This window comes from Perca fluviatilis, chromosome 9, assembly GCF_010015445.1.
Source record: "Perca fluviatilis chromosome 9, GENO_Pfluv_1.0, whole genome shotgun sequence".
NCBI classification, from domain to species: domain Eukaryota; kingdom Metazoa; phylum Chordata; class Actinopteri; order Perciformes; family Percidae; genus Perca; species Perca fluviatilis.
In genome coordinates, this window is record NC_053120.1 from 41,453,123 (window position 1) to 41,480,103 (window position 26,981).

Below are 26,981 nucleotides of genomic sequence, written 5' to 3' on the forward strand. Positions count from 1 at the left end.
TACTGGGCCCCATCCAACACGGACAAAAAAGTTTGGAGTCGGGTGTTGTCCGCACCCCAGCAGGCCTCCTCCGCAGCAGCATTTCTCCCCCTCAAGCTGCGCAATCCTCTCAGCCTAACTCGTCCGATTCATCTTTCCCTATGCCCTTCAATATGTCCCATTTTACAATCAATGGGAATGTCCAGTTTATTACACATAAATAAATCAATAATTTTGTTATACATTCACTGCAAATAAAAATGATTTGGAATAAGGAATGCATGTTTGATGTGGTTGCTATAGAAACTGAGCTGAGCTAACGTTATTCACCGTAGTTCTAAAGGGGACTACTTTTTTTTGAGGGAGATGAACTCAAAAGCATGCAATACGAATAAGAAAAAGCATAATTATTTAATATTTGAATTGTTTTATTATGTTGGCAAGCAAGAAGTAGAATAAACGGGATAATCACCTCAAGGCAGGGCAATAAACAGTTTGATAAACCGTCCACAAGCAGGGCATATCAAACTGTTTATTGCCCTGCCTCTCGGTGATTATCCCTTACATAACCTTAGAACGTAAGTAAAAGCGAAGACCATTCAGTCCTTTTCTTTTTTACCTGTAACGTTACCACTCAAAAGGCAGCAAAAACTGTTTACTAACAGCAGCTCTTAGTTTGAAAGAACCTGAAAGATGAATTCAATTCAAATCTAACGTTAGTAGATGAGGATTTAGACATAAATAAGTCACAATAAAATTTAATATAAATATAATATAAACAGTCCCAAAACGCTGGCATGCACACATGGCAACTCTGTATTCTGCTTTTATATGGTAACAACCGTGCAATACAGTCAATTCATATTTATTTGTGCTGCTTGGTTACAAAAACAAATACTGAAAGTGGGTCTATATTCTATAAAGAAGAGGAGTCCATACTTTGTGTTGCATAATTTTCAGGTTTATTTAATATACGACAATGTGTTTAGTGTACACAGACAATTGACGCTAAACTCCAACACTCAGAGACACTGACTGAACTACTGCCCAATGGGTGCAACTTTATAATACACTGTTCACAGCAATCATGTTTATATACAATGCAAAATCATTTGAAGAAGGAAAAAAACAAATTAACTGGTGACATTTGAAAGTTAAGAAAAGAAAAAAAGATTAGATGTGGAAGCACAAAAATGTAAATGATATTCCTTTGAAAGGGGAGGGGTGGTATTAGAAAAAGTAGATTTTGAAAAAGGCTGTCAGAGCGTGATGGTGATATTGAAAAATGAGTAAGTGTGAAAGTAAGGTTACCTACAGCATTACTCTGTACAAGAAGCAATGCCTAACAGGGCCATCATGAACCAACATCCCCTCACACGTCAGTGGACAGATAATTACAGGTATATCCCATAATACCTCCATATGGTTCCCTCATAGTAACCTACCTACAATCAATAAGGAACCAGACTGTGAAAACAAAAGACAGGTCAACATAACCACTCCAGCAAAATAAGTATTTTCAAATATCAATGTACATTCAGTGTGATTTTTTTGTGACTGCACCAACAAAACTTTGGTTGGCTCAAATGTGACGCACATTAAAATGCCCAATGAAAACACCAAGAATAATCTCAACACAGATCAGACTGGAGCAATTCCGGGCTCGCATTTTAAGATTGTGTTTTAATTTAAATGAGACAGAAAAGAGTGCTTGAGACAGTGTAATGTACAGAACAGCAGGGCATTCCCTCAATGATGATGCTATAGCCAGATAAAATACAACTGCAGTCTCTGCCAACACAGTCTGTGATAGACTTTGATCATAACTGATCACAGGACTTGCTACACAACAAGCGAAAGATATTAACAGACATTTGACTGTTTGATTAGCCACAACTACTGACAGTTGTGCACACATGTATGGTTGTAAAATGTTTTGATTTGATCACTTAATATGTCCACAACACACAGAATACTTTCCAATCTCGGGAAATATGTTTATATTGTATGGATTACCTCAGCAGCAAAAATAAAAACATACTGAATTGCTGTTACAATTTAATCCCCTGTTAAATATATTATTCTTGCACTTTTGTGTAACAGTTTAATGATTGGAGATTGTGTAAGTGAAATGTCAAACTGTCAGCAAGCATGCACTCTAGGCTGGCTAACCTGAGGCATGCTTATCAATCAAACTTCACACAACAACTCCCAAGCTGCATACCGTATGTACCTAGTTTTTGAACAGGTAACATTTTTTGGATTCGTAATCAATTTGAATGAAATGCAGTAGAAAAAGCACAGTAGCAATTTTCATGAAGGATCATATGAAGGGATTAAAAAGAACAGTTGTACGGTCTTTCAACTTGCACTTTGAAACTGTCAACAGCATTGATTTCTTTCCAATCAAAACATGATAGTTCACACAATAATATACAAAACACATAATGTACAAACATCAAGTATACTCTGTGTTATGGACATTCCATTCTATATGACAACTGATTGCCATATTAGATATGTAACATTCACATACATTATACCTTATTGTCTGAATATGTAAGTGATGATGATGATGATGATGATGATGATGATGATGATGATGAAAAGCCAGAAAGTGATGTGATCGGCAGACACTTCCAGAACAGTACTATAGCAGCATGGAGGATGTAGTTTCAAAGCAACTGGTGCAGAGGCATACTGTACAGTATGATTGAAAAGAGAGGCACTACATTTAATCAATATAAACCAGTTCCTTATTCTGTACTGTGAGGAACAATTTGTACTTTTGATCATTTAACAAGGTAGCTTTGTGCAGCTGAGGATGTTCAGACCACCTTAATATTCTCTACCTAACAATACTTTGACCTTTTAGATGTATATCAGTTGGGTCAAAGGTCAGGTGTGACTATCCTAATCTATAGTATTATTCAAGAGATCTTCAGCACAAAGAAAGTGGCCAATCAAAATTATTAAACTGTTTAAACAGCATTAACTGCATGGGGCCAAGGTTGTATTATTCAAACATTTAAAGGAACTCATATTAAAAAGTGCGGTGTGCAGAAATTGCACGGTACTACTACTTTAGAAATATAAATGTCTTTGTAAATAAATACATGCAGAAATAAATAATACAGCTGTTAAATATCTAAATATATCACATTTTAAAACAAATAAAATTCAGGTAGAGAATGAGATTAAATTGGGAGGATTAATGGTGATGACATTTGATTACTTATTGTGTGAATGTAAATACCCTTGGTGCTCCTACAAGTAGCTAAAACGACATGGATTGATCAAAATGCAGCAAGAACATGATCTATTATGACATGCCGCTCCTTTGCCAGGCTGTGTGTGTTAAGGTTTCAAAGAAGTTTTAAGAATAGGAGGCAGATTGCTCAATGTCATGATTTATGGACTAGAAAGAAAACAGAATTATTCTAAAGAGTTACACTCAACTGCCTTTTTTTTTTTAGCATGTACGTTGTATGCAAACCAGGTTAGACACTGTATATATAGCCGTAGAGTCGAGAAGAATCTGCATGATTTTCTATTTACTGATGCAAATGTAGGAATGAGATCCTCACTGACATGGCAGTTTTAGGTAAAAACAAATGTCACTGCATTTTTTTAAGGAGTAAATGTATAAGGCTTGATGTGTCACTGACAACAACTACAGTACATTACTATACGTATGTATTCTGAGATAAGAAACTGTTGCTACTTTCTCCATTTTCTTCAATCATCCAGCTATGAATAAACTCCAGTACAGTACAGTGACAGCTTTTTGAAGAGGTTCTTCAGACTATGAGACTCACACTGCAGCAAAGGCCTGACACGGAATGGGCGCTTTGATGGTTGTTGGTGACTGTGGGGGGGGAGGGGGGAGGGGAGATAGGGCTCAGCACAAGGTTAGGGATAAGGACAAGGATCTATGTACATGTTAAGTCTCTGCATTCATTCTTCTCTCATGAGATTTGTACAGAGTCTTGTTTCACATCCTCATCTGTCCGGCTCGTCTTCTCGACAGCTTTGACCTGAGAGGCAGAAAAGATGTATTTGTGTTGAAGCTATAGTGCGTAGTTTCTGTCTCCCCCATGAGGAATTCTAAGTAATGACAACAATTCTGTCGGTGTAACCACATGATACAAGCCTTCCGTGACCACGCACCGCCCCCCTCCTCCCTCCTCCACCCAGTAGCTAGTAGCCAAGGAGGACACGGAGGATTAAAAAAACATGATGGACTCTTCAGAAGAGGTTATTATCTTCACTCAAGTTTTTGCTCCAAAAGTCGCAGGACAACACCAATTTCTAAACACAGCCATACTGAGAAATCCAGAGAGAGTTGTGCGGAGCTCATAGTTTTAATTAGCTTTGTAGCAACTCATTTGGCAATGGCTTGAATGTATCGGACGTTTATTAATATCAAAAAGTTACGCACTAAAGCTTTAAAGATACATTTTCTAGGGATGCACCGAATATTCGGCCAACGAAAATTTTCGGCCGAAAATGGCCCAAAAGGGCATTTTCCGTTTTCGGCCGAAATACTTTTATCACCGAAACAATACGGCCGAAAATGTTGTGATGACGCAAACAGAAACCGCGACCTGCACGTGTGTCAGTACCCGATCCGTTCCACCTGCAAAGCGTCTCCTAGGCAACGAGGTTGAGACGGACCACGGAGTGAAAAAAATGCAAAGTGCTCTTAGAGTCTGTCAGCACACGTTTCACTGAGATCTATTCGGATCCTCTGCACTTCATCGCGACTGTACTTGATCCGCGTTATAAAGACCATTACTTGGATGCGGAAATAAAGCAGGGCGCACGAGAAATGATCCAGGCCGCGATGGATGCGGAGAACCCGCGTGGAGACGGAGACGGAGCAGCGCCCAGCGCAGGAGGAGATCAGAGCGCAGAAACAAAGACTGGTCTCTCTGCACCAGATGAGGGGCATGCACCCTCGTTGTCTGATATGTTCAGTGAAATCCTGCAAGAAAGTGCCTCAAATAATAATAATAATAATAATAATAGGTAAGCTATTCTGTTCTTAGGCTACTGTATACTGTATGTGACTATCAGATTGTAGCCATATTTCTGCTAGATATTTTTTTAATTAAACTTTAATATTAATTTATACAATTGCAATGCCTTGATTTTAGTAAAGTTAGTACACAGTCATAGCCATAAATGCAATGGTACTAATAATTGGCTTAATTTCGTTTCGGTTTCGGTTTTCGGTCTTGGTTTCCTCTTTTTTCGGTTTTCTGCCAAGAATTTTCATTTCGGTGCATCACTAACATTTTCCAGTTAAAAGTTTGTTTACTTTTACCTATTACAGTATTTTTTACCTGATAGTTCCAGCAAGGAGAGGATTGAATGCATACAGCCAGTCATGCATCTCTTTGTCATTAGTGGCTTGAAGCAATATTCCACGATGTTCTGTACACACGGCGAATGTGTATGGGGTCTGGTGAAAGAGCCAAAAAAAAGCTTATTATACCACACCTGAGGTTTTCACCAAATAAGAGAGCAGAAAGAGGGAATTTTGGAGAGTTTGGTTAATCACCAACCTTCAGCATTGCCTGCTGGTCCTCACTGTACTCCACCTGGGCAGAGGAGAGGTTGAGGATAGCCCGCTCCACAGAGTCTCTCTCTGTGTTGTAGATGTAGACGTACGGCCGCCGCACAACAACATAGCGCTTCACCCATCCGTTGGTTTGTGGCTCCAAGAAATGTAAGTAACCCTTCTTTGACACAATGGGGCTGCAAAAATAGAGATGAAATATCACCACCTGTGAAACCAAAAAATATGTCTCCACATCAGAAAGTCATAGAGTTACTGTGGCAGACTCACCTGACTCTAATTTCCTGGATATCAGGGACAAATTTGCGGGTCCGTGGTTTGGTTTCAGAGGCTCGGTTGATGGACTTCTCCTGTGTGTCAGGACTAGGGCTGACGGCACGAGAGCGAGGCATAGGGGGTCTGCCGAACAGAAACAAGAGGCCTATGAGCCTGGGAACAAAGCAGCTACCTACACCTGATGAGACCAAAGGGCTTTCCATCATGGTATCAAAACATTTTATTCTGAAAATATACAAAATGTGGCTAATCCAGACTGCCACACACAACAAAGGCTACTAAGGATGACAATTATTACATAACAATAACAACTGACCTGAGTTCAGGGTTGCCATAGCAACCATCAACCAGCGAAGGGCATGTTGAGGAGGGTGTGATTGTGTTGAGCGCAGAGATTGAAGCGGAGTCTCTTAGCATTGTGACGGACATCTCTGAGATCTGTAACACACAAAAACACAGAGATGCATGCTCGCTTAACTGTGAGGAACCAAAAGACAATCTGCTTATTTTGTGTGTGTAGGTTAAAATGGAGTGTTTGAGCACTACCTTGCTTTCACTGGCGCTGACACACACATGGCTGTATTCTCGGTTAAAGGAGTGAGTGAGCAGCCGCAAACACTGTGTGTAAAGGACAGAGAGCTTAACATGTCTTCTAAGGTTAGATACAAGATACTGCAAGTAAAATCATGACATAAATGCACATACAGCGAGGTAGATAAAGTACCGACTTGATGTGAAAAAAATCATAGAACAGGACAAATTCTTATCTGTCAACAAAATACATTCAAGACTGCACTAAGTCAAACATGAAATTCAGTGATCACTAAGTAATAATGGCTGACCTTAGCAGCAAGCTCCCTCTGCCTCTCAGTGATGATTTCTGAGCTGGAGCTGACCTCGTGGTCGACCTCGGGGGGTTGAGTGGACTCACTCAGCTCCTCAGTGATGCGGGTCTGCAGGGAATCCTGGCCCATAAGCAGGGTAGACTCCAGTTTCTCCCTTAGCAGGAGGTAATGTTTGGTCTTCTCCACCTGAGAGTATGGGGGGGGCATCACAATCATTGACAATGTCCCTTGCTGAAACTTAGAGAAAGTTGTCTGCAAGCAACCTTTGGAAATTGTAAAGGAAAACATTGACACATTCCAGTCTGGTTTCCATCAGAGGCACAGCTGCTTTTAATACCATAAATCATAATATTTTATTAGATAGTCTGAAGAGGTGGGTTTGGATATTGGGTAATGTATAGCTCTTGAATGGTTGTCTTCCTACCTTTCTAATAACTTAACTTATTTGTATCCATTGTCTGATTGTGCTTCTTAAACTGTGGAGCTCCTCAAGGATCTATCCTGGGTCCTGGCTTATTCTCCCTGTACATGCTCTCTTATCCTTTTGTTTGGCTGTGTCTCATATCATTGCTATGCTGATGATATCCTGTTTTCTGTATTTGTGAAACCAGCTGAATTTTCCATCTTTACTAATTGTTTACAGAAGATTATAGAATGGATGTCTCATAGTGTTCTGCAGTGAAATCACAACAAAGCTGAAGTTCTTGTCTTGAAATTTTACATCTGCACTTAGGTTCCCTGGCTTCTAACTCAAAGTTGAGTTCTTTATTCTTTCTTTTTCTTTTATATGGCCAGTTGAGCTTTAAGACATGTATGTGAGTTTTCCAGTCCTGTTATTTTAATTAAGAAACATTGCACCATTAAGCCAAGAAGTTAGCACAATTACAATTAGTTAAAAATTCTGTGCCACGATTACTAAGACTACACAGCGTTTACATATGACCATAAAATGGTCTTTTATACTTTAGAGCTTTGTTTAACAACATATAAAATGTTGTTCTTTTAAATTATGTTATGGTAGATATTTATTCACATTCCATTCATCTTAGTGTTTTACAGTAACCCTAGTCAATGATCTATCAATGAATTAAATGTTTATATACCTAAGACCCTGAAGAACCACAGTAACAGTATGCTTAGACACATTTATGGTGAAGGCTGATGACTATCTATTACTATTAAATGTTTAAAATAATTGTTGATTTAGAGGCACATATTTTGGTTTATATAGGTTTAATAAATGACGGCCAGTAGCATCTGTCTTCAGTTGTTAATAAAAGTGACTTTGCTATAAAAGAAAAGTAACCAATGCCCTCACATCTTGAAGGAGGCTGAGTTTCTCCAGCTCCCACTGGTGGTCCAGAATGAGGCTGTCACTACGGGGCCTCCACCCAGCCAGGTTCTCCTCCCCACGAACGTAGGCCACTGAGGTGTCCAGCACCCGCCTGCGTCTCCTCTGCATACCTGGAGTAGTTAGGTGCAGGATTAGAAATGTTGCACAGATGAGCTTAATGCAAAATAGTGACTTTGTCTTGACGCTCACCTGGGCTTCCTGCATCTGCTAGGTTACATAGGCTGACCTCATAAACTCCAGTTACACGGTTTCTAGAAAAAAACGGAGCTCTTTATCAACAGAGCGAAAACAGGAGCTGCATGATGTTTTTCATAGTTTGAAATTTCAAACTCACCCATCTGCCGCTCTCAGGCTTCCAGTACCAAAAAGGTTTCGGATAGAGCGGGAGGCTGAGAGCTTTGTGTCTCGAGAGTAAAACACCATGCAGATATCTTTGGTTATGATTGCAGGCTGGAGGCAGTTCTCCATCTGTAAGTGATAAAACAGGAGGGGTTTTCTGACATTGATCCTGTAGAATAATTCACACATCAGCTCTGATACCGTAAGAGCTCATTTCTCTCATGAAAGCAGCCACTGTGCTGTACCTCCAAGTAGGCTGATAGGGTCATGTAGATTTTCTCTCCATACGGAGTGACTCGGTTTAGTAGCAGGGAGTTGTGCATGGAGCTATCCCAAGCGGCCTCGAAGCGGTAGAAAGTCCTAAGGTGATCCAAGAAGCCAAAAAAATAAATCAGCGGTCAAAATTGAATTCCTTCTACCTAAACAACAAATTAGCAGTCAGAGCTATACTCATGCTAAATTCTGTCAAGCTTACAACATAGATGTAATATGTATATATATTGTATGTATATATGTAACATAATAATAACAATACTTTAATAATCAAAAATATTTCACATACCGAAAGACGTAGACTAAAATATGATTTGATAACACAATATCATTATATTATATTATCATTAGTAAATACAGTCATAGTCAATTTACTTTTGGCATTGTACAGTATTTAAACATTGTAAGTATTCCTAAAATCACAATACAACAACAGTGCCAATGAAATCTTTTTGCATGCAACAGGCTTACTCAGTTCTTGCTCTGCTTTGTACAAAACACCACAGAAAAACAAAGAGAGCTGAGATGACTATTAGTACAGAAGAAGGAGGAGGGGGGTGAGAGACAGCCAGACGAAATGAGGGACAGGGCAGTGAAATACCTATGGTCAATTCCCAAGGAAATGCTGTGAGAAAGAAGAAATCAGCAAAAGAATAGAAAGTGAGAGTCAGAAAGTATGTTGTGGTTGTGCGCTTGTTTGGCTGGGATGGTGTTTGTCTTTTTTGCACACTGTTATCTCATTATCTAAACACTGCCATGGATTGTACAGCTCACCAATAAAAGAGTGTTGAGAAATCCTGTATAAGGTGCTGATCAATTTGATGAATGTCTCATCCTGCTCTACCATTGAAAATGTCAAATAACAGCACATGACCATTCCCCAAGCAAAACAATACTGCTTTCTGTTACGCCTTTGAATTACTCAATATACGTTAATGTACACCATTTTTCCTATTTTCCCCAAGGCTTAATATTCACACACTGAAACCAGTTATTCCTCTGGCCTGAATCCTGGTACAGCCTTGAATAAAAAAAAGATAATCCAAGCATGAATTGTAAAAGGAAACTAATGTTTCTGTAAGCCATAAAAACAGGCTGAAAGGACTCTTCATGAGGTTCAGATGTTGGGCCCACTGGCCTTGGACTGAGGTGACCTTGTGGGAAAGTGAACAATGTGTCACCCAAAAGAAAGCAAACAGCAATGAACTGAGTTAACTCTAGTAAAGAGAACTCACTGCTGCTCTGTGTGAATAAAGGGGATTCAGTGTAGAGATGGCCTGTTTTTAAGTAATTAGCAAGTGCATTAACAAACACACACACACACACACACACACACACACACACACACACACACACACACACACACACACACACACACACACACACACACACACACACACACACACACACACACACACACACACACACACACACACACACACACACACACAAATATGCACACTTCTTTCCCAGTAGTAGAAAAGTGTTCGCTTACACTACAAGGAAGCAATTTCCTCTTTGCACTACACCAACATGTGCTTCTCTGTGTTTTACTACCTCCTAAAAATGCTGGATTGAAGTCATGCTGCTGGCGGAACATGTGAGGAGCCATTTGTTTCTGGTGTTTGGCAGAGTTTCACCGAGGTACGAGATTTCAAAAATATTCACAACATTGCAGCAATTTTGAGCAAAGTGCTACTGGTGAGGTAATGGTTCACTGGATTAGATTTTAATAGCTGCATTTTAATAGTTGCATTTAAATAGCGTGCCAGAATGGGTACTGTAAAAGATGTGATCCATATTACAGTGCATTACAGGATGACTAGTGTTCCTGTCAATGTTCTGTAGCTGTGATGAGAAGTCCTCTCTCTCATGGGATTAGAGGCAAATAACAAAATCATAACCATGGATTCAAAATATTGCTTAACTGCAAAGGTCAACAATATGAAAAATAATAAACAGAGTGGAGATTTTCTGAATATTCTTGCTCAAGACAGGTACGCATCTCTTTGCCCTTGTTGTTAAAAATGTAGTGTGTTGTTATAATGGATCACTACCGACCTCTACTGGCAAGTATATATATATATACCTCTTATCCATTCTGCTCGCCCCCCCCCGTACAACCGTTGTAGTAAATCATTGGGAGCGCAATCATGTTGGATGTGACATTGCTGCTTTTTAAATTTAATCTGACCTTGAATAAATCAACATCTGTAAACAATCAGGAGAAGGGCAGAGTAAAAAGATACTTTATAAACATGTCTGTAACATTTAAAAAAAAATGTTATCCAAAAGAGCAATTCAAAAGTAACCAAATTTTGACTGTACACTTTCTAAAATCCGCCTTATTAGATCCTTCCTGCAGCAACTGCTGAAGTGGAAAAAAAGATAGCAATACTGGCCCCACGACACCTCCAGCAGAGACACAGCCAAGGACAAGCCATGTGAAGCAAAGCGAGCCATGCCGAACCTGTCCATCATAAACCGCAGCCTGATAACAGCTCAAACACACACACCCAGCGCAGCAAGAGAACCGGGGACATGCAGAACCACATCCCTCACTTCTCATGAGAAGGGGGAAAACAAAGAGGCACAGATGAATTGCTGACAATAATGGTAGAGTAGGACAGAGGGAAACAAAACACGGGATGCTGAGTAGGAAAGACAGGGTGTAGAGAACTTTAGTAAGATGAGGTGTTTGTGTAACTTAAGAGCATGAGAAGAGAGGCAAAATAATATACCTAGGCATGTCCGAATCAAGAAACTGTCTGCAAAAGCAAAAAACAACATTCCGTTAGTGGACTGGAGGGAGAAAAATGTTAGCATCCATATATACCTTGATGTTAGTCTCTGCAAGACTGAGCAGAGACCACACTGGGCCACAGCCTGACCCTGTGCTGAGCCCTTAAACCCAATTCTTGGCCATTGAGGCCATAGCAGGACAAACATTGAGGGCTGAAAACCCCAAGGGTGCAGCACCAGGGTCAAAGAAAGGCCGGTCGAGCAGGGCCACTGGACAGTGCTGCTTGGAGCGTTTGGTTGCTTTTGATTAGAAGTCGGTGAACCCAGGTCTGGGTGGTGGTATTGCCGGTATTGTTAGGCTTTTTGGAGAGTGGTTGGGAAAGCAGAGGGATTAAGCAATGAGCCAAAAACAGAGGGTCACAAAAATAATACAAAGTAAGTTAAATGGCAAAAATACTTTACAGTTGTCATAAATTGAACTTTGATAATATAATAATTTTAGCTAAAAGGCCGTTAGTAGGAAACCTACACTGATAATTGTTTATATAATACACTGTGAATACACTGTGTCGGCATACTGTATGACACATGCTACCACTTATTATGAGTTATTGTTATTGTTAAGGGACTTTGGATGTCAAAAGACAATGTTAATTGTGTTTTTTTATGCCAGTGATAAACTCTATTTCTTGAATAAAATGTTACCTGCATAACATATCAGTACTTTCCAAAACACAAGTTTTCATTATACTGTAGGGACACTAGTCTTTAAAGAAACCCAGTGCCCTCTACTGGCTGGCTGCAGAACAACATAAAACATAACGCTTCACCACAATTTAAGTACTTGGGACCAAGGCCCATCTTGTTTGTGGGAACCTCAGTGCATACCTTTTGCTTATAGTATTTCACAGTCACAAAGAGATACCTCATTTCTGTGTCCTTTGGTGAATTTTATGATGTTAGTAAAACATTCTGTGTTCATTTCAGTATGATATTAGCAATGGCATTGGTCTGTTGGGTTGTTGTTTCCTGTAGCTTTGAGTTTCATTCAGGCCTCACATTCACAATGCACCTTCTCCCTGCTACTCTATAAACTAGGCTGCAATCACACAACACACCCTGAAACACCATTTATAGGGCTTTAAATTAGACATTACATAGGTCAGTGCATGAAGCGTTTTTCATTGTTTTCTCCAGTCTGTGATTCTTAAATATCGAGAGTTAATTAAGGGATTTAATAAAGTGATGATGGAATGTTGTATGTCCAATGTATGGCATCATATTGAGTCAAAATACAGATAATTTAAGGTTTGTTAGTGATTTTACACTACGCAGTGACACATGCTGCTGGAGTTAGAAAGACATGCATTTTAATATCATATTGTGATGCTACTGTATTCATTAATTAATGAATGCTGTTCATTCAGTGGTGAGATACAGTGTATTGACTTGTGCTTGGTTAAAATGTGTGGCTCTTGAAGTCTATACGCAGGTCAGTGTTGGTGTTAGTGGATCGTATCATGGCAGAGAGACGAGACGGGTTAAAGGTGAGGTGAGGAACAAGGTGAGATGCAACATGTAGGTGCAACGAAGACAATCAAAAAAACGAAAAGCACAGAATAACACATAGGAGGGTCGCACAGCCAGCATGGACAAGTGAATTCATAACTACTGAAGTGGCAGACTTAAGTTTCAAAAACGACTCTTAAATAACTCTTTGATTCACTTTGCTCATGGTCACTCTGGATGTTGTACTGTATGTGTAGCCTCCTGCAATTAGAAAAAGGAAACTATACTCATGCAGACACAGTTTTAAAGATAACAAAAGTACTTGCTAAAGGTTTGCTATAACATTCAAGTTGTACATCATCTGCCATGCCAAGTACAGCTGGTTCACGATGCCATGCATTTGCCCATGTGCCATGTTCCAGTGTAGGAGCTGCCACAACAGTAATAAAGTGAGGTCCTCAGATAACACTGTTGTTGACATAAAAATCAGAACCATAGAGTGGTTTCCAAATTTAGCGAAGCTGCCACAACCTTAAAATAAACAAACATACAGTATATGTGGCCACTAATATTGAATTCCCATTGACCATATATATTGAAAATCTCATAAAAACCTACAAAAGAGGGGCTGGCCCAGTGATATACTTCAGTTGCAAAGATCTGACTGTTTCTATCAAATGTCGACACCAGTACGTACCGGTCGTCTTGCATGGGCCTGACATACCCAGCAGACAAGATGTTGAGAGAGAGAATATTGGGGTCGATGATGGTCTCATCAGCTTCAGGGGTGTTGCGGAGACGACCTAGGAACACACAAGTGCCTCAGTTAGAACAGCACATGCAAAAGATAATATCACTGTTGGTGCAATGTTTGGTTTTCAGGTGTAAGAAAGCATGAAAACCAAACTAACCCACAACAAGCTCACGGATGTCCTTCCATTCCATGTCACCTCCTGACTCATGTACAATGGTAACGCTGATTCTCCTCTGGAGGCCCTGTGGTTATCAAGAGAAGACAGACAGCAAAGAAAGAAAAAGAGGTATGGTTATGTTTAGTTCATTTAAACATCTTCCAAATATGATATTTGCTCACAGTGTGACTGACTTACCTGGTGCAGTAGGAATGTGCCATGACAAGGCATTCCTCCTCTGTGGTCCACCACTGCAGGGATGTAGCTGGGAGGACACAGATGAAAACCAGCTTCACTCATTTGTTCATGTGCCAGTGATCAACAATGCTGGAGACATTTGGTCCAAACTGTTTCTGGATCAATATAACATAATAATAAATAATAATAATAATAATAATAATAAATAATTATTATTTAATAGAAATCTCTGCCGAAACCAACTGCTCTGGGTCACCCCTTGACCCAGGATACTCACTCTCCAGTGGCCTCCAGCTCGCAGATCTCAAAGAACACCATGAGATCATATTTGCAGTGACAGGGTCCTGCCTGCGGGCGGGTCATCGCTGTCAGCTTGGTGGCAGGTACTGTGTTGAAAAAGGAGATAGAGAGTGTAAGACAGGAAGACAGGTTGCGTGTAGACAGAGAGCATACTAGTGGCTAACAGCAGGGAGCTGCTAAACCTACAAAGGAAGGAGAAAGGGAAGAAGAAAGGAAATCAGTGATGCAGATAAGAAAGGAAGCCACTTAGAAGGCACTCCTTTCCTTCAGCAAATTTATAGGCAACTCTGCTGTCCTCTCTTAAAGGAGAATACCACTCAAAAACCTTTTTTTTTCATTCAGATTTTATATATTCATAAACCTTGATCATCATTGTTTTGTAGAAATTATTAAATCTAGTCCGACTATGAGTTAAGGTAAGGATAAGGTAGGTCCCCAAAAGGAGTGAGAGAGTGCATGAAAAAAAAGATTTGCATGCAGTTAGGCCCAAGCTCAAGCTAACATATTATATAGTATTTAATAAATATTGTTTGCAGTAATATATATAATATATATACACACATATATGCACATATATATATATTTTCACAATGCACACATTATGTACAGTATACAGTATTGTGATGTATATAATGTATTATACCTTTCAAATGAAATCTCCTTAGTTCTTATTTCGTTGTATTATTTCAAGTAGTTCTTTAGCTGCTTCCTACCTCTTCGGACTGCTGTAACATGTGAATTTCCTCTCTGGAGATCAATAAAGTCTAATCTTATCTGTGCAACAAAAATGTATACAGTATAATGTGCAGTATATTTAACATTCCTATGTGAGAGTATTATTCATGACTGACTACTTTAGCAGAAAGACACTGTGATCCAGTTCAACAAGAGTTCAAAGAGGGAACTGCAAGGAGAATCCACCACGCAGGTCGACAGTTAACACACAGTACACCAGAGAGCCAATCCAACTGAATCCTGACACAAGAAAACTACCTTTTAATATCAAATAGTTTCATTTTAAAAGTATAACAGCTTGTACTAGTTAATGACCAGTGGTAATGGTAATACAAACAATAATTTTAAATCTTTGTTCTTTTCTGTGACACTATTTCCTTTTCTATAGGAAGGACATGTCACAGTGTCAATTACAGAACATCGAACCCAATAGCTGGAAGAACTTAACAGTGTTAATTTGAGCAATACTTGAGCAAAATTGATGCTTCTTGTCACAACAGCTTGAATCTCTAAATAATAATATTAATTGTATTGTGACATAACAGTTGCTTTGGAATATTTTTTAAATCACACCATGATAAACACTTGATATAAAAAGGCTTTCAGTCACAGGATTCTCTTGGATCCGATATCAATAACCAACCCGGCTTCTGAGCTTTAATGACTGAACAGATAGAGGTGGGTGGAGCTGTCAGCTGAGCTCGCTCAGTTCCTTCCAGTAAGAAGGAAGCAGCCAAGCCAGCAGCAGACAGAGCGTGGTCTGACAACGAGTCCACCAGCGCCCCATTGAACACATCTGGGACCAGGTATCGGATCAGGTCCAGCGATTTCTCACGGTCTGGCGAGGCGTCAGAGTCAACTGCTCATACCCAACAACATGAGGCTAAGATGACGTGACTTGCATGGAGACCAGTACAAAGACAATACTACATAAATAAATGGCGGAATTCAAGCAAAGTAACTCTGCAAGGACTTTTTTTTACCTGGTTTGGACAGAGGCATCACTCGTGGGAACTGTCTTCTGCAGGGACGTAGTGGACTGGGAGTGAGAAAAAACACACAATCATGTATCATTTCATGAAAACACAACTATATACAGTACATTGCATCTTTGTGCGAGCAGTAAATCAGCTCTACCGGCAGACTTCCTAGCCTGGTACCTGATGACGTCTTTACAGAGTGGAAGAAAAGGCTGTTTCTGGTAGTGTCCAAACACTTCAAACACAATTGGCTGAGTCTTGATGTAGTCAACAAAGGATTTAGTCACTTCAACAGCAATCTATAAAAACAACACAGTGATGTTAAAACACTTAACCTATTTAAACCTCACAGCTCATCATTGTACAGGCTGGCTGATACTTCTTACATTCTGCACATGGTAGAAGCCAAGAGGGGGTCCGCGGCCTGTGTTTTTTAGGGGCTCAGTGGAAAAGGCCTCATCATGGCGGTGGATGAAACTGAAATCAATCCAAATTGCACCATTTACATGTGAAACTGTAAAAGGATCATGATAAATATTGACAATAGTGGGAAGGGTGTACAATGAAAAATGTCTGATGAACTGCTTACTTAAACTGGCAGAAGATGTCAGCATATTCTGCAGAGATGCTGGAGGCTTGCAGGACAGTCACCCTGAAGGTAAAAACATTACCAATCCTCAGGTGCTCCAGAGTTGTGTCAAGCGGGCCATCCAGACTCTTCAGTGGAGTCTCCAGCTCATCTGCACCAGCTGCTAGGAACGCAAAATAAAAATCAGACACTGGTTAAAGCTGGCATTCCAGGCAGCCAGGTTGTTTTCTGGAAACATGAACAATGGATGGATTGGAGGTTTGAATAGGATTTGGGGCACTGACTTTGGCTGATTTTGGCCAAGTATTACCTGCTCCCTGTTTTGAGCTAATGCCATTGTGAGTCATTTATGCAGAAAGCATCAGTCTGGCATGACTCTTGCAGCCAGGTGTGCCAGATTTAGGCCACAGTTACATTACATTACATGTCATTTAGCTGACGCTTTTATCCAAAGCGACTTACAATTGCTACATATGTCAGAGGCCACACACCTCTGGAGCAACTAGGGGTTAAGTGTCTTGCTCAGGGACACATTGGTTGATGTATCACAGTGGGAATCGAAGCCAGGTCTCCCACACCAAAGGCATGTGTCATATCCACTGCACCATCACCACCCACCAGTTGGGCCGAGTCGGACACTACACGCACTGTACACTCACACACACTCAAACACACAAAACACATGTCCATTCACTCTTAAAATACCAGTACCCGCACATGTGTTATTGTTGACCTCATCAGCTGAGGGTCCCAATTCTGCATTTTGCCCCTCCCCCTCCACGATACGAAGCTCCTCCTGTGAAATCCCTGTACGGGACAGTCCTACAGAGCAGGACTCGGACTGGAACTGCAAAAACAAGTTGCAAAACAGACCGGTTAACAGGTTAGTATATACAGGTGAATCCTGTATGTACTATGTGTAGTAATTGTCTCTACCTTTTCATATTGCTGATCCTCAAATGAGATTTTGGCAGTGCCTGACTGCCTCACTCCTGAGCCGTAGTCGGGAGCTTCCTCATCAGCTGGAGGGAAACACAAAGCACCTTCACTTCACTCCCTCAAGCAGTCACACACTGCCTGTCCTTTCAATCCCTTCATGCCCTATTTTCAACAATGGTGAGAACTAGGATCCGAGCCTTACCTGATATGGCCTGCACCGCCACGCGGAGGAAGCCCTTCACTTCCCCCTTCTCGCTGACGATTGCCACGCGGTGGACGAGAGGAACCGGGTACAGCAGGTTACTCAGATAAACAAAAGCCCTGGATAGGAAGCAGAACGAGAGAGAGAGAAATAATAAAAAAATTTCAAACAACCAAGTTAGGAGATGGCTCACACTTGATCAAATTTCACTGGACTGGACAACAGAACACAGAGCTGCAAAGCAACCAAACAGAAGCTGGGACTGCTCTTGCGATGGCCATGGCTGCCCTTTACTATCGCTTTGTGGGGGCTTTTCCTCACCATCTATAAATAATGACATTATCAGGACATGTATGGCTCACATGCAGTATCGCTTAACGTTTGTATTGTACGGATCAAAGCTTGGTGAGGCTAAGGAGCATGTGTGTAAGGGTCAACTTTGAATTCTTTAAATGACTGCAAAATAATGAGAGATGAATTCCATTCCTGAAATAGTGTTTTTTTGCATTGCTTAATGATTATATGCTTCTGCACTAAAATGTGCATCGTGCCTCAATATGAAAACACTATACTTTAATCAAATGTACAGAGCAAAAATGAGCACTTGAGGCACTTTGTTTTTGCATTAGACTTGAAAATACTTCAGCACTAGTGGCAAAGATTAACTCTTGACAATATAAATTGTGGGGAAACAACTGCACTAGAAATGTTCCTTTTCTGGTTTCTCAATCTCTAGTCTTTAGCTACAATACTTGATCTTGCAGTCAAGGACCACATTTTCCACAAGCTAATAGGGGAAACATTTAAGGGTGGAGAGTGTAAAAAGGGAGAGGCTTATGACAAGATTGGTGAGGTGCAAAGAAGGCATGCTCAGGACAAAAAGGGTGAACAAAAATGCTTTCAACTTCTCGACGCAAAGGAATCAAAAGCAAATGGAACAGAAATCATCATACGGAACATGGCTCAGCTTGAATAAAAACTGCCAACAGCTTGATATACTGTATGCTACACCAAAAAACAACAACGAATCACATCAAAAATCAAAGTGCACCTCCTAGGACGAAGTGCTAATTTGTGCAAAAGAGGGGCACTAGTTCATCATCAGACGTATTTAAGTAAAAATTGACAAAAAAAGTCAAAATGAAAAGACTTGTGCTCTGGCATGCCTAAAAGAGACAGCTGCAGTAGAAACCAGCTCTTTCATCTTGAGATTTTGAGTCTTCTTTGAACACCACTATGCTATTCCATATGAATCATTCCCAGACTCTTTCATACTTATTCAGCTTATTCACAGCATAGTGAGAACATTTCGCTGTGGGTTCCTGTGTTATGCAAATCAGACCTGAATATACTCCATGAGACATGTCAGTGCTTTGGCTAGTGAATGGTCTTCTGTAAAAGCCCCTAGTTTGCTTTAAGCCAAACATAAGTGAGACACACACCTCAAGCAGCCGTTGAGCATCAACTTTGCTTGAATTTGCATGGAAACAAGTTGTATGAATGGATCCACTCTGGGCCGATTTAAAGGACTTGTTTAGAAGTAGAATTGTAATATCCAGGATAAGCATTTAGCTTATGTTAGTGGGAAAAAAAACAGTTAGCAAAAAAATTAAAGATCTGAAAAGAAAACAGTCAAATTTGATAAGGTTAAAGATAGAAAGCAAAGGATAAACCTTGAAGCCCAGAAATGTCTACTTGGTGTCCACTCAGTATCATGTTCATGAAAAAAAAATCTGTGTAGTGGTTTGACATTTGAGAACATTTGAGTCTCAAACATGAGACACAGTGCTGTGACAACTGAGACAGGGAATAGAAACTCAAGTGGCTAGTTTGACTAGGTGTTCTAAGCAAGCAGGACGTGTTTAAGAAGATGAAATGAATTAAATTCCAACATTGTTTTTCAAATCTCCACTGAAGCGATCCAACTGAAATGCCCCAACTACATGATGTTATTACAACTATAGTTTCCCTGTCCCAACAGGACAGTGCAATGGAAAATGTCTGTTTGTAAACCAAAAAGACACTCTGGCACTCAGTTTGCAAAAACTTTGAGTTATATTTCAAACTGTACTGACTTTTCAAAAATGTCCTTTCATCAGTGCTGATGTCTATCAAGGGAAACAGACCCTGTGTCTCATTGTGAAAGAGCTAGTTTCCTCCACCAGCATGCTCCTGAAACCTCACCAACCTTCCCACTACACTGAATAATGGTGAGCGGTCGTAAAAGGGATCCTGGCCTTCGCCGGAGCCACGGCAGAGCTCTCCTTCATCATCATCATCATCATCATCATCCTCTCCCCCGAGCTCCGAGCACGGGTCATCCAAAAAGATATCATCGTCCAGGTCCTCCAACTCCTCCAACTCATCCTCCTCCCCTCGACCCTCCCGCTGTGGGTCAGCCAGCTCCGTAATTTCAGAGTTGGAGAGGGTCGGGGATGGGGTAGGGTCACTCATGCGCTCGCTCATGCATGTGTTGAAAAGGGGGTTTCTGGTACAGCCAGAGACATGGGAACTAGGTTAGAACAGTTAGATAGAAAGCACACACTTGTTTAAACAAGAGGGGGGGTAGAGCACCGTATGGACTGGATCACAGGAGAAAACCATCCTCGCTTTATGCCAAAATCTGCTTACACTGTCTGCTTTAGTATGTACAGCGGAGACACAGACAACAGAGGGAAGAGTGCAAGACAAGCTACAAAGGTTGTTAGAAGTATTTAACCACCTTTGCTGCGAGTGCATATACAATAAGTGTGCCAGACCATGTAGATGATGATTGACATCCTGTAGAAAAAAAGATTAGCTTCCACAGAGGCCAGTCACCTCCAGATAACACAGGAGCCAGAAATGGTTATGCAAAAGGTTGAGCCATCATATATATATATATATATATATATATATATATATATATATATATATATATATATATATATATATATATATATATATATATATTAAGGGTGTGACGAGATCTCGTTTTACGATATCTCGCGAGATCTCGCGTGACGAGATTTCTCGTCGAGGTGAAAAGAGTGAAAGAGTGACAGACAAGACGAACACAATATGTAAACATTGTAAGAAAGAATGGCCGATTACTACTACTGCACCCGCGAGTCGCGGGTGCAGTAGTTAGTAGAGAGCTGTGGTGGTGCTGTAAGTGTTTTTGCATAGTGCTCGTGTTAGCGCGGCATACGGCATTTTTTCTTACAATGTTTACATATTGTGGTTCGTCTTGTCTGTCACTCTTTCGCCGTTTATTATTTCCGCTGGAAAACCAAAATGTTGTCACACAAAATGATTTAAAAGTGGCAGGGGATTTTCAATAGTAATTCCACGCTCCATCACGCTGACATCACATCGCCTCACGAGACAACTTTTTCACCTCGACGAAATCTCGCCTCGTTCTCATGAACCTAATCTCGTAATGTGGATCGCTCGTGGGAGTAAGCGTCTCGTCACACCCCTAGCTTGTAACCTTGGTTCTCTGAGTAAAGACTATTTTTCCCAGTCATATTTCTTAACTGAAGTTTTCTTTAAATTAGTGTTAAAATCGCCCTCGCTGTCGTTGACCCCAATTCGGTCTCGTCTTGTCTCGTGAGCGAAGTGTCTCGCACACCCTAATATATATATATATATATATATATATATATATATATATATATATATATATATATACACACAGTATCTCACAAAAGTGAGTACACCCCTCACATTTTAGTAAATATTTCATTATATCTTTTAATGGGACAACACTGAAGAAATGACACTTTGCTACAATGTAAAGTATTAAGTGTACAGCTTGTATAACAGCTAATCACATACCCTTCACCATACCTAGAGATTGGCATGGGGTACTTCCATAAAATCATCAGGATGTATAGTATCCTGGATCCATGAAATAACTGGCCTTTAAAAAATAAAAATCTGCCTGCCTCTATGGGAATTTAACATACGGGTGTACTGACTTTTGTTGCCAGCGGTTTAGACATTAATGGCTGTGTGTTGAGTTATTTTGAGGGGACAGCACATTTACACTGTTATACAAGCTGTACACTTAATACTTTACATTGTAGCAAAGTGTCATTTTTTCAGTGTTGTCCCATTAAAAGATATAATGAAATATTTACTAAAATGTGAGGGGTGTACTCACTTTTGTGAGATACTATATATATATATATATATATAAATATGTTTTATATATTAAATACTTAAACATATATATATATATATATATGTTTACGTATTTAATATATATATATATATATATATATTTAAATACTTAAACATATATATATATATATATATATATTTGTTTAAGTATTTAATATATAAAACATATTTATATATATATATATATATATATATATGTTTAAGTATTTATTTGAGCCAGTATTACTCACTTATTGAATAGAAACAGAAAATCTAAATGAGGTAACAAACAAAATATTTCAACAGGAAATTTTTTAGATTACTGTTCAATCATCTTTGCTCGTCTTGCAAGAGCTAAATGACATTGAAATTTCAAGGCTTGATGCTGAATATTATGTAACAGGGCCATGTGACTGTATGTAGGACCCATTAGCAAGAGAAAAAGAGAGAGAGCTTGGCAAAGAGATTGGGGCGGCTGTGTGCCAAAGTGGGATAGAAAGAAACAGCAGGCATTGAGTAGGTGGACTGAAGAAATATCAATCTCAAATGTTCCATGTTTATTCCTATAAAAAGATGGCATCAGCTGCCATGTATCTTTCCAATTGGTTGTCAAATCCATCTTTTGTGTTAAAGCTGCAAGCCCATGTTCAGGAGAAATATATTCACACTGGGTTACCTCAGTCATTATGGTCCATCAGTTGACCACATGCACAATATGTGGAATTTACGGCCAACAGCCTACTATTATCCTGAATGGACTGACAAACACTGGGCTTCTGTTTGTTCTGTCGTTGACCTTTCTATGAGTTCAGTATGAATGCCTTCCTGTCCTGTCCATATACTGTATAGGGCCAATGGTGTTCAGCATTTACCTGCCAACCAGACGGAACCAAGGGAAGCGGTCATAAAAGGGGTCCCCTCCGGTCATTACATTTTCACCGTCTTCAGTGGTATTGTTGGGCACATCAGCAGCACGATCATACATCTCTCTCATGAGATCGAGCCTCTGCCTGCAAGAAGCAGTACATTAAGTCATTGTACTAAAGAGAGGCACAGCCCGGAGCTAATGAGAAATGTTCCTATGTTCTTGCATCTCTACTGATTAATACTTTTTGTGAAATGTATCCTCACAAGATATTTTAAACATGTCTTGTTTCTACCATTCATTATTCTGACAGTATATCATGAATATATTGATCTCAGATTCATAAAAACATTGTTGTGTAAAGACTTGGTGCACATTCATGTACCTTAATTTTTGTAATGTCCAATAGTGGGTGGCTCCATTTTTCTGATCCTGCACCTCCACGGCCACAATGGTACGTGGGAAGTGTCGCTTCTCTCTGTCCTTAGTCGCCTCTGGGGGCAACAGGTCTGGAGGCAGGGGGGAGTAGAGAGTGTCTGTGAGCAGCACAAACTGGAACTGGACCTGCAGGGGCAAAGAAAGCATTGGTGTGGTCAGAGAGCCATATTATTGCATCAATCCGTGGATATAAGTTTAAGTGACAACATTTTGAACCTTCTTCTTGAGTTCCACACTAATAGCATTGGCCTCCTTAAGGAAGATGGCATTCCCCCATAACAGGTCACGGAGGGAGGTGAACTGGTAGCACCGCCACTTACGGAAGCTCCACACAGCCAGCTCTCTTTCCCTTTCTGTCCATTGCACTGTGGGCAAAAAGAATAAAACATCATCATTTGGTGAGGATTTGCTTACTAGAAAACAAAGATAGTCCATATCCACGACGTTCCACTTCCAGGATTGCTCCGTTGCCGCCGGAAAATCCTCTTTTCAGCAGGATGTCCATCACCTTCCTCTGTCTCTGTGTTGGCGTTCTAACCTCCGGTGGATTTGTGAGGACTATGGTTAACTGCTCCTCAGATCTCTGCAGGGTAAATCCAGACAGCTAGCTAGACTATCTGTCCAGTCTGAGTTTTCTGTTGCACGACTAAAACTACTTTTGAACATCCACATGTTTCACCAAAACAAGTTCCTTCCTGAGACTATTTAGCAGAGGCACTGTGGCTCCGTCCGGCGCTTAGCACCGCCCAAGATGATTGTGATTGGTTTAAAGAAATGCCAATAAACCAGAGCACGTTTTTCTCCCATCCCAGATTGCTGTATGGACTAGACAGACCCTCTTTCGCAGACTACCAACAAAGATAATGTGCATGTGTCCAATAATTTGAACTACCTTCCTCTTCTGGCTCTTCCTCTTCATCAGGGGCTTCTGGGTAGTAACTGTCCACTTGCTTCTGGAGAGCCTCCAGCTTGCTCTCATAATCCTAGACAATTAATAGATAAAGACCCATGTTGACACACAAGTCATTTAGGAACAGATGTCAGTGAGTAAACTGTTGATTCACATGACTGTTTAAATGGAGAAACAAATGTCATTTAAATTACTAGTGTGTTGTATATAATAGGGATGTCACGAGAACCGATACTTCGGTACCAACTCGGTACCAAAATTCTGAAAATGTGCCGGTACTCATTTTTCCAGGTACCGGGGGATGCAATCCTTCCAGACCTGACAGAGGCAGTATATACGCCTTACGTTAAAAATGTTCTAGACTGCTGCTAAATGCTGAAGAAGAACGCCGACCAGCACGGAAAAACAGCGAATAGCCCCTCATCATCTCCCTGTACGGCTTGACCGCATTCAGCTTCTGGCTTCACCGTACATCTACGGCGGCGGCTTTCACCACTTCACCTGGAACTCCCAAACCGCAAGTGAGTCTATTTCTCTCTGCCGTTGTCTATCACAACCTAACGTGTGCTCTGATAGTGCTTGTTTTAACAGACCTCTATAACATCAGTTAACTTTAACTAGCCCGCGGTTCTTTGTGAAAAACGGCAAAGAGAAACAGATGTAACTAAACATGCTCGCTATCTGGGAGTTCGGGATGAACTCATGAAGACGGTACTGTGATGCCAGGCTTCAAAGCAACGGGCTGTGGGGTACAGGAGACTGACGTTTTTGGAAATCTCCTTGCCCCCTCCACTCCACACCATAACAGAAAGTTGAAACTAAAAGAAAACACTGAAGGAAGAGTGACATGACGCTATTTAGCGATTTAGTATTGAGTATTGTGTACTTTTGCTGGTATCGGTAAGGAATACTAGATTTTCGGTATCGTGACATCCCTAGTATGTAAAACATGGAAAAATCTCTTGTGGTTTATTTTCATCGAAGATGATGTATGAGAGATAACAAGTTTATTTTTATTTTTTACAATTTTAAGATTTTTATAACTTTGACTACTTAAACACAGTACTATATTAAATATATACATGCAAAAACAAAGAAAAGAAACCTATAAAGTATATATTCAAAATAACACAATTTTGGATTTAGCTTCCAGTAGCTTTACAGTAAAGATTAATGTCAATAGCACACAAAGCTGCTCATTACTGTACCAGTCTTTGCTGCTCCAGAAGGTTGTTGGCTTCCTCTCTTTCTTTGCGATACTGGTCCTCCAACTCCTGCAGCCTGAAGACACAAACACAAGTGAACAAAGCAGGTTTGAGAGAGCTGATGCACCACCTCAAAGGAAACACTACTTTGGTTTTCGCACCAGTGCCGCTGAGTTTCTGAAGCAGCATGCCATTTACTGTGCACAGTGCTGCAGGCTCGTATAATGTGGCAGTTATTAAGGTTTCAGTTAACAGTAGTATGCCTATTCTTTCCTTCCTAACTTCCTTATCTGCTGTTTCTGTCTAATATGGTGGTCTGCTACCTACAAAGTCTTTCTTGAAAAAGTCAAGTTGAATGGCTCACTATTTCCCCCAAGGTACCTCTGTTCCATTTCCTGTTTCATGTCAATGCCCTGTTTGTCCAGCAGCTCCCTCTGGGCGAAGGCCCAGTCCACGGGCTCAGCAGGGGTCTCTGCACATGGGGTCCGCTCCCTCTCAGCCCTGGCCTGCACAGGGTGGTTGAACCGGAACACATGGCTCTTGCCCAGAATGATGCGATTTCCTTTAAGTGAATAAGAAGCCAAAAGGCATACATATAGAGTATACGACATACATGTTTCTACTAGGTACCATGCATGAGGAAAGGTGAAATGTACAGAGCAAGAGAGCTTACTGACCTGATTTTAGGACAGTGGGCTCTGTTACTAGCTTTCCATTAACATAAGTCTCAGCTCCTTCACACGGCTCAAGGACAACTGCTATTAAGGAAAACAGAGGGAATTAGGAGGCTTTACTTCCTGTCTGTCAATATTAAACACTGACGTACAAAACTACAAGCCTGTGGAGCAAGATAAAGGTCGCTCACTTTCTCCCATTGGACCAGTAGAACTGGTAAAAGTGCAGTGCTCATCCTTGATGAAGTGGCCACTGAGGACTATATCCTGACGACTGCTGGCGTCTACACGACCTACCCTAAGAAAAGAAAAAGTAACTATATGATGTCAGAGTAAACAAATAACAAGGGAATGATTTGATATTTTAACTGAACATGCATTAAGGATCTGACCTTTAGGGAAAGGCAGAACATCCCTCCATCCTTTTCTATTAATCTACCATTAGATTGTAAAATGTCTGACAGTATCTAACCTGGTGATTCCGTCTTTAATGTAGTACAGCAGGCACTCAGACATCAGAGGGTCCTCGTTGAGATTCACCAGATGAGGCGTCTGACGCAGAACAAGGAATCATTTACTAACTGTAGACATTTGGTTAATACACATACAGTAAATCATTCATTATCCATATGTTATTTACAATATAACATATGCATACACTACACATCAAAGAGCTGAAAAGCAATCTCTCCCAGTAACAACCATCAAACAGTCAGCAATAGTTAAAAACCATGCAGTCAAATTCACTCCCCACAGCTTCACAGCATGAGTCTCAGTCTGCTGTTTTGGGGCTGCAGTTAAACAGCCTTAAATCACTGAAATGGGGGCACTACCATCATCTTTCCCCCCATGTTTACACCCATTTTTGTCTTCAGTGCAGTGAGTGTTTGAAGTGAGTAATGAAGTTGATTTCAGATAACACTTAATGAAAAAGAAAACCCCTCTGCTGCTGAAGTGAGACTCCGAGCACTCAGAGAAGGAGGCAGCT

The 26,981-nt window shown here is 40.4% G+C and overlaps 1 protein-coding gene across 29 annotated transcripts in view; it reads right to left on the bottom strand.

Moving 5' to 3' along the window:
• Positions 1-918: 918 nt before the first annotated feature.
• Positions 919-26,981, bottom strand: part of kif1aa (kinesin family member 1Aa) — a 48,176-nt gene continuing 22,113 nt past the window's right edge. For 4 of the 29 annotated variants that reach the window (XM_039811069.1, XM_039811067.1, XM_039811068.1 and 1 more), the window contains 34 exons: positions 26,466-26,545; positions 26,185-26,291; positions 25,997-26,077; positions 25,701-25,881; positions 25,323-25,395; positions 24,097-24,187; positions 23,421-23,569; positions 23,152-23,330; positions 22,774-22,911; positions 19,944-20,243; positions 17,756-17,874; positions 17,551-17,657; positions 17,326-17,461; positions 16,615-16,777; positions 16,412-16,502; positions 16,206-16,324; positions 16,029-16,084; positions 15,689-15,904; positions 14,288-14,396; positions 14,011-14,077; positions 13,813-13,897; positions 13,599-13,704; positions 11,392-11,418; positions 8,623-8,737; positions 8,373-8,506; positions 8,228-8,289; positions 8,003-8,148; positions 6,682-6,870; positions 6,386-6,457; positions 6,156-6,277; positions 5,834-5,962; positions 5,550-5,742; positions 5,328-5,446; positions 919-4,016 (listed from right to left, as the gene is read on the bottom strand). In XM_039811069.1, coding sequence (XP_039667003.1) covers positions 3,974-4,016; positions 5,328-5,446; positions 5,550-5,742; positions 5,834-5,962; positions 6,156-6,277; positions 6,386-6,457; positions 6,682-6,870; positions 8,003-8,148; positions 8,228-8,289; positions 8,373-8,506; positions 8,623-8,737; positions 11,392-11,418; positions 13,599-13,704; positions 13,813-13,897; positions 14,011-14,077; positions 14,288-14,396; positions 15,689-15,904; positions 16,029-16,084; positions 16,206-16,324; positions 16,412-16,502; positions 16,615-16,777; positions 17,326-17,461; positions 17,551-17,657; positions 17,756-17,874; positions 19,944-20,243; positions 22,774-22,911; positions 23,152-23,330; positions 23,421-23,569; positions 24,097-24,187; positions 25,323-25,395; positions 25,701-25,881; positions 25,997-26,077; positions 26,185-26,291; positions 26,466-26,545 — 4,104 coding nt within the window. In that variant the 3' untranslated portion in view covers positions 919-3,973. The other 25 variants (XM_039811070.1, XM_039811065.1, XM_039811080.1 and 22 more) reach the window with 23 other exon arrangements.